General features: G+C 44.4%; 1 protein-coding gene across 3 annotated transcripts in view; it reads right to left on the bottom strand.

Annotated features, from left to right (window-relative positions):
- mapk6 (mitogen-activated protein kinase 6) overlaps positions 1-7762 on the bottom strand; it is a 12997-nt gene extending 5235 nt beyond the window's left edge. For 2 of the 3 annotated variants that reach the window (XM_017441515.3, XM_017441518.3), the window contains exons 1-3: positions 4840-4979; positions 3091-3906; positions 2694-3011 (exon numbers count right to left, since the gene is read on the bottom strand). In XM_017441515.3, coding sequence (XP_017297004.1) covers positions 2694-3011; positions 3091-3327 — 555 coding nt within the window. In that variant the 5' untranslated portion in view covers positions 3328-3906; positions 4840-4979. Of the gene's footprint in view, positions 1-2693; positions 3012-3090; positions 3907-4839; positions 4980-7624 lie in introns of those variants that run through there. The other variant, XM_017441516.3, reaches the window with a different exon arrangement.
- Positions 7763-8337: the final 575 nt, after the last annotated feature.

Below are 8337 nucleotides of genomic sequence, written 5' to 3'. Positions count from 1 at the left end.
TAAATTAGGGTTAGAGTGCGGGTTTTTGATGTTTGTCTCTTTCTTACTGTTTATTCATTGTCACATGCTGTTTTTATTTTGTTTTTTAATTATGTAAAGCACCTTGAAATGCCTTGCTGCTGAAATGTGCTATACAAATAAAATTTGATTGATAAAACACACAGACTGAGTCATTAAAGCATTAACCGAGTCAGTGAACAACTTCACCACTTCATCCCGATCAGAACGGGCCGTTTTATGACTCTCTGTGCCTCGCAACTTCCTGATGACACTAAGCTCAGGTCAACAATTAATCTGCTTTCATTTCCAGGGTGATTCTGGTAACTGATGACTAAAACCATTGATTTCTTTAATGACAGTTCCTGAATGTAGTTAAGTGAGTCAGTCGGTTAGTTGTTCAAATTAAATGACTCAAAGGAGGACGAGCTGAGAAACATCTCTTCAGAATCTGATTCTGTCTTCTGTTCACTAATTCTCTGCTTCTTCAGTCCACATTTCAGCTCTCAGCATCCATGCTGGACTCTAACAGAAGATAGAACCTCTTTAGTTTTAATCCTGGTTGTTTCAGAGTATTTTTACAGATTACAGCTGAACTTCTGTCGGCTGCAGGAAAGTGTAGAAACTCTTCAGATGTGAGGAAAAATAAAAGTCCCTCACAGATTTTCATTAAGTGCATTTTTCTGCCCGCTGCTGGCACAACAACTAGGTCAGATCAGTGTGTGTGTGTGTGTATGTGGCAGAAAGGACCTCACTGAACCCTCTCCCTAAGATCACTGAAGTTTCCTTCTGCGTCTCAGATTACAGAGCCTCGCAGCGAGCGCACGATTTTAAATCAGCGGGAACTTTCAGAGCGGCGCTTTGAGTAATCTGGAGTTTCAGGTCCCAGCCTCCAGAAACAGAACCGCCGGGTTCAGATGGTCCAAGCGAGGACCTCCAGAAGCAGACAAAGAGCCAGGAGGAGGAGGAGGAGGAAGAGGGGGGGTCTGTGCACGTGGATTCTTCTCATTCTTGAGCTTGGGCCCAGAAACAGACGGACACTCGGACTTGGAGCGACGCAGGATTAATAAAAGCCGAGAGGAAGAGAGGTGAGGAGAAAATAACTCGGGCCTCGAACATAAAAACAGAAACTCCAAACGGAGCTTCGACAGAAACAAAAGTGCTTCTTTTTTTAGAAACATTATTCAAATAACCTGCAGCCAGCTGCCGCCCCACACTTCTGTACGCCTCCACAACCACCAGCAGCTTAGTTTAAAAACAGGTTTGTTTTTGAGCATGAAAAAATAAACACACAATAAAAACAACAGGTCTGAGTTTTACTTCAGGATCCACAAACAAACTTAACTGGGTTTTATTCTCCTGAATAAAAAATATAGATCTGTTGTTTCTCAGCTTTCAGCTGCAGAAACTCCTCCGTCCACCTGTAGTTATTAAAGCACATCCAATAATTACTTTAATAGTTGTCCACTGGGTCATGAGAGGTTTGCCAACACAGACACACAGTTACATGATCGCCCGCCTCTTATGGCTGCAGGTAACAGGAAGTGCGATGAGTCAACCCAACCCCCGCTAACAGGACGGACAAAAGGCTGCCGGCTCCTCCAGCTGAGCCCCGCAGGTCTGCAGACAGAAACCATGAGCGCTCCGTCTGCGGTGAACGCATGACTCATCAGAAGTCAGGACTGAAATGTGTCAGACTTTAAATTGTAGTAAACAACCGTCTCGACCCGAGGAGGTCCGGCACCACGTGATGACTAACCCGAGACACGTGTGAACATCTGACCTCCTCGGAGCAGCTGGATGTCCTGACATCACGGCCATGAACCGGGGTTTCCTCATCCCTTCATGAAGCCTTTCACCCGACTACAACCAGGACAGTGAACTGAAGGAAAAACCAAACTGCTGCAAATAAACTACTTTACTTCCTCGTCTGTGTGCAGTTAGCATGTGAGGTGTTCACATCTGGTTTGACCTCATAAACGAGGCCTAGTTTCCAGATTCTGAGAATCTTGAGAACTAACTGCCTTCAGAAAATGAAACCAGAGCCTCAGAAAACAGAGTCGACCTTTAAACACAGTTTCCACAGATCCACTGTTTAAAAACTTGACTTGTCTGCTGATTTTCAGGGTGTTTCTGACGCTCAGGTCCAGATCTCTCCTGTAAACGTCCGGTTCAGACTATCGGCAGGAGATATGAGACGGTGAAGGGGTGAAGGGTCAGGATCTACCTGTTGGAGTGCGCAGCAAGCCTGGATACATGTTTTATTGTTGTATGCCTTTATCACAAGTTGATAAAAGCTAAAAGTCCACTGCTGGGAGGACAGATTATTACATTTGTTTCCTTCAGATGTTTGACTGACATGAAGCCCATAATCCCAAACTAATCAAATGTTTATTTCTTGTTCTAACGTTGGTGCAATGGGAGAACTGGTTCTCTGGGTTTAATTTTCCAGCCTCACTCCTCATGAGAAAGGAAACGGAGGCGTCACCTCACGGAACCACATCCTGTTTTGTTTACTTCCTGCTAAGAAAAACTGCGTCACCCGGGGGAGCGCCACATCACCGGACAGCAAACATCTCGTGCCAACACAACAAAGCTGTCACTTCGGAGCAGAAAACGCAGAACAATGGAATTTACAGCCACTATAAACAGCTGTGGAGTTTTATAAACAGCAGCGGCTCTAACCGGGGCCCTACCTTGTGGGAGTAGTGAGGATCCATGATGCGGGCCAAGCCGAAGTCCCCGATCTTCAGCACCAGGTCCTCCGTGTTGACAAACAGGTTGGCGGGCTTCAGGTCACGATGCAGCACGTTGGCTGAGTGGATGTACTTCAGGCCCCTGAGGAGCTGGTACATGAAGAGCCTGGCGTGGCCCTCAGACATCGGGCCCCTCTCCAGCAGCTGACAGAGATCCGTCTCCATGTACTCCTGTACGATGTAGACCGAGTTCACCTCCGTCAGAGACGCCACGTCCTCCGTTAGACTGCGACCGCAGGGACCCAGGGTCTCAAACACCTGAGGACAAAAAAAAAAAAAAAACCACGGTTAGAGGCAGATAATCGGACAGGAACCGTTTTTAGCCTCAACACTCTACCTTCACGATGTTGTCGTGGTCGAGTCGTCGGATAATCTTGATCTCCCGTAAGGCGTGTTTCACGCTTTGAGGGTCGGTCAAGATGATCTTCTTCACAGCCACGCGCTTGTCACAGTCGGTGTCGACTGCCGAGAACACCAGGCCGTTCCCGCCGTAGCCCAGGGGCTTCAGGTCCATGTAGCGGGCCCCCAGGTCGAAGCCGTGGATATTCATCAGGGACTCAAACTTCTCTGCCATGACGACTGGTTTTAAGGCTTCAAGCTTTTAATATCTGTTTTCTGGCCTTTCACAAGCCCAGCTTTGTAAAAATCCCCCCCTTTCCTTCAGAGGATGCGCTAACTGACCCCTGTACAAACGACTACCAAGTCCCCCTGGCTAACCGTCGCTGTCAAATGTGCAGCACTGATGTGTGATCAGATTTTCTTTCCATGTTCAGGAACAGAAGTAAACTAGTGTTTATATATGCAATGGAATGAACTTAAAGCCAATCTGAAGGGGGAATAAAAAAAGCACTGGGATTACATTAAACTATAAAAGCATGTGTTTACATGCTCACAGTGCAAATACATTCAGTGTATGACTGGTCCTGAGCAGCTTCATAAATGTGCAAAATTGCACAACTTTTTTTGTTTTTTTTTATCCTTTCCTAAGATTTTTTTTGTACTTTTTTTGTTTTTTTGCAAGTCACCTGATCTATAAATCTGAGATGGGTCTGGCCTGTAAGTTTTTAATGGAACAGCTGACCCTCAGTGATCAGGTGGCTCGAGCTCGCCACAGTCACAATCAAAACTATCCTCCATTTTAGTTGAGTAGAACCTGAAAGTAAAGGAGACAAAGAAAAAGGGAAAGGATACTTAGTTCACTTCATTGTTGGCCTTTAATAAAATGTGTTTCTGTTTCCTTTTCTATAAAAATGTAAACACAACTCCTTGTTTTAGGGCTTGAAATGTTGCTACGGACGGTGTTGTGTCGAGATTTGTTCCCCCGTCAGCTTCGTTCCGTTTTCCCCTAAACTTCTGTTGTTTTAAGTAATGGAATCAAAACGTTTTGATGTTTATAAATGTCTCATTTTGTCCATTACAGCCGGGGAAACAGATCTCGGCTGGCTGGAAATTTACTACAGCGCTCAGTAGAGGCGGGGAGACGGATTTCAACAGGGGAACCAAATCCGACACAACACCGCTAGCCCCGCCCCTCCCCGGCGAAAGGTGCCTGCTAGGCCGGTGAGGAGGAATCGATTTATTTCGGATAAAAGCCCAGAAAAGCCGGACAAAAACAGAAACCACCACACCGTATTAACGTCACACCATTATGACAAATAAAAGCTTTAATTTAGATATTTTTACACCGCCTGTTTGGGCCTGTACTGATTAAGTAAGAGGCTGGCGGAGGAAAAAAAAACCCGAGAAGAAGAATGAGGCTCGAGCCGCTCACAGCAGCCCCGTCGACTTATTTAATCACAAACTCACAGCCAGGTAATGACACATACATTAAATCAAAGAAGAAAACCTATCTATTTAGACACCGAGGCGGTTATGGATGTAAAGCCCGCCGGTAACGAGAAATCCGGCGCTAGCGCGAACAAAGGAGCCGCTGTTGGCGGAAGGTTTTTGACTACGTGGTACAGCCTTTCCGAGCAGCACAAAGCCGATGTCGATAAAACGACTCAAAACGACCAAAAACCCTATTTAAAACCACACACAGCGCGAGAGAAGACGTCCGGGGATCGATTCGAGACCGACTACTCACAGTCCTTATTCGTCGCATTGGTTGATTTGTTCTGAATCAAACTCAGAAGCGGTCTGACGGCGCTCCGCTCCCCGGGCTCTGCGGATCTGCTGCAATCGCCATTTAGGCTGGCTGAACGGTAGTGGTGACGTCACGGCGACACGTTCACAGACTGTCGGAAATGTTATCACCCGGCTGATAAGACGTTGTACCCCTTACGTAACTGCTTATTTTACATAACTATCAATTCACTATTACACAGATTTAGACTATTTTATAGCGATAGGTTGAATATGAGTTACACTTCTAGGTGATTTTTATTAAATTAATGTTTATGTTATAAATAGCAAACGAGTACTTTTTTCCCAAAACCATTACGTGCTTGTTCTCCAGCTTATAAGAGATTGTTAGTCTTTTAAAACAACCCTAAACGACAACAGCAAAGTAGGCACGTTTTCTCGTTTTGTCTGGCGCTTCACTTTCTTGTCTGTCGTGAAAGCCGCATCTCCGAGCAGCACCTGAAAGCAACATGAGCCATTCAAACCGTTTGTTTTATATTTGTTTGATGAGCCAACAGCGGTTGGTTTAAACTCCTGCTCGATTTTATGACAAACACACAAGAAGAAGAAGAAGAATCCTTCCAACACCTACAAATAAACCAGCTTTATGTGAAGAACACACAGGCGGGTAGTCACAGCTGCATCACAAATTCATTATTTAAAAACAAACAAAATAAAACCCAACCTAAACAGGAGGCGTCATTAAAGCATGCTAACCAGAGAAGGTAAAGCCTAATGTAGTTTTCCTCAGATGTGCTTGTCTTCCTTTAAAAACAAGGTTATGCAACAAAAATGGCTGCAGGACAGATGCAGAGACATTTATCACAACTTTAAGATGGAATGAGGATATTTTCTGAATATTAGTTTCCATTAAAAGCATAAAAATGCATAAAATATAGACCCAGTTTCCTTTCCATTCATATTTTTTTTAGCTTACATTTACTGTTGTTTGCTTCTTCTCTGCATTTAAGCTGTTGTTTTCATGCATTCGCTCCAGGTGACATCTGTTAATCTGTCTGTTTGTTTCTGCATTTGCTGGGAATTAATGTTGTTTTCAGATTATAGCGCTGGATTGCATCAGGCTATCGTCCCGTCAGTGAGAAAATCCTTCAGTCGGGTCATTAGGTGCAGCCTGCAGATTTAAAGCGTCCATCTGGTGCTGAGATGCAGTGTGTGGGATGCCCTCCAGCTTCATATTTCCATTAAAAAACAAGAAGTAAATGAAGGAAATACAGATCATCCTGTTCCTGTCCCTCCTCCGGGCTCTGGGTGCTGCCGCTGTGAATGGATGAGCGGGCAGTGGGCGGGGGATGCAGGGGGCAGCATCACCGCCGCAGCATCAGCACCAGCCTCCGCAGACACACCATGTGGGGCTCCATGTGTCTGAGGATGCAGATAGCTCCTCCTGACTGAACATCGTGCAAACTGGACCTGGCGCCACGTGGCTCGGTGGTGGTGACAGCAGGAAAGATTTTATCTTTTTATCTTTTTAAAAAAGATGTTTCTGCTCCGTCCGGGTTCCTGGAGTTAGGGAACAGGATGCCGTGTCTCGTTTCATAAACAGTTTGTTGTTTTTATTAAAGAAAGGAGACGCTCTAAATGCAATATTTAAAAACACCTGCATCAGCTTTATGCCTCATAGAGGAATTATTTACCAAACAAAAGTCCAAGAAGACTTCCTATACGGCCTTATTCCTTTTTAATTTAGATTTAAACCCCTAATTATTGAGTCTTAAATTATATTTTCTGATTATTTCAGCTCATATCCTCTTTTTGAACAGGATATCTGAAGCAAAAACCTAAATTATAGTTTGACATCTTTTATCGGAGAGCTTTAACCTGACAGGGAAACTAGAACTCTTTTCAGAAACAAGTTGTTGTTTTCATTAAAGAAAGAAGATGTTTTATAAACTAAAACCTGTTCTCTGCAGCAGCTCGACTAAAGATAGTTTTCTTGAAAAAAAAAGCAACAAATTATTCATCTTTTTTGTTCTGATTTTGTTCCTTAATTATTGAGTCTTAAAAGATATTCTGTGATTAGTTCAGAACAGAATCCAGATCATTTATGTTTAAGAGCGAAAACTTAAAATACGGTTTGAAGTTTTTAGATTTAAGTGGTTTTTGTTCACCTGACAGGAAAATTTGAATCCATTTTATAAAATCTAGAAGGTAGAAACTAAATGCATTTTTAACTTTGTGTTGTTTTATTCTTCCTACGTTGTTTCTCTAAAACTGTATTTGCATATTCTTTTATTTTATTTAGATTTTAATCCCTAACTAGTGAGTCTAAGATCTTTTCAGATGAAATGCTTTTATTTGTGCAGAAACCTCCTCAGCGGAGCGTGGAGATGATGTCTGTCCTGTCGTTCTGTAATAATTAAAATAATTTGGGATCAGATTAAAACGCTGGCGTCCCCTGATCCTGCGGATGCCCTTTGACCTGCATGTGATAAACCCCGGTTATGAAACGTCCTCAGGTCCCTCTGATTGTTCGGGGTTTCTCCTCCTGACCCCAGCAGCATCGTTTCTTTCTGTATCTTCTTACATCACGAGACAAACAAGTGACAGGAGCTCATCTGACGTCTATTTTTGCAGCAACACGTTTGTCACGCAGCCGTCACCTGAACCAAAACAAAGACGTCTCTCCTAACCTGTCAGGTGTCCCTCGGCTCGTCCCTCACCAGAAACAGAACTTTCTTGTTTAGTTTTGCGTGGATTCAGGACAAAGCCTGGAGGAATCTACTTACCGAGGCTGAAACGCTCCTGAGACAGCTGCAGCCACATGATTAAAAGCTGAAGGTCTGACTCCACAGAAGAGACGTCTTCATGCACCCGCAGCGCGTGCTGTCCTGCTCCATGTGCCTCCGGCTGTGAGGTGGAGCTCCATGGAAAGTTAATATATGGCCGGGCCGGGGGGAGGGAGGAGACTGCTCCGGGTTTGGTTTGGTCCTTCAGCACCTCCTCTTCCTCTCCCTCTCCTTTCAGATCACTTCCTCTCAGAGTCAGAAAATAAAAGACTCCCAGCTACTACCACACCAGACTGCAAAACTGACTCAGAGCCATTCAATTAGCCGTGGCGGCCATCTTGAATCATTCTGTTTCTGCTTCAGGAGATATTTTGCTAACAGACACGATGCATGTTTTCTTTAACAAGCGACTGACGGGACTCGTCTTACCTGGAATGTTTTATTCTTGTGCTTTTATTGTGAAAGTCAAGGGGAAATTAACTACGTCACATAAAATGGCCTCTTTTTCAACCCAAACGGCTCCAGCTCAACAAAACAGGAGCTTTGCTTTAAGGCACTTCGGCTGTTTCAGCAGGTAAACAAACAAACATTCGGCTGTTTCAGCAGGTAAACAAGCAGGTGGGGGGGACAGCAGGTCCAGGTCCAGGTCCAGGTCAGGTCAGGTCCAGGTCCAGGTCAGGTCAGGTCAGGTCAGGTCAGGTCAGGTCCAGGTC

The sequence above is a fragment of the Kryptolebias marmoratus genome, linkage group LG15 (genome assembly GCF_001649575.2).
Source record: "Kryptolebias marmoratus isolate JLee-2015 linkage group LG15, ASM164957v2, whole genome shotgun sequence".
NCBI classification, from domain to species: domain Eukaryota; kingdom Metazoa; phylum Chordata; class Actinopteri; order Cyprinodontiformes; family Rivulidae; genus Kryptolebias; species Kryptolebias marmoratus.
Note: the sequence above shows the minus strand (reverse complement) of the source record. Positions and strands in the feature narration are given on the sequence as shown.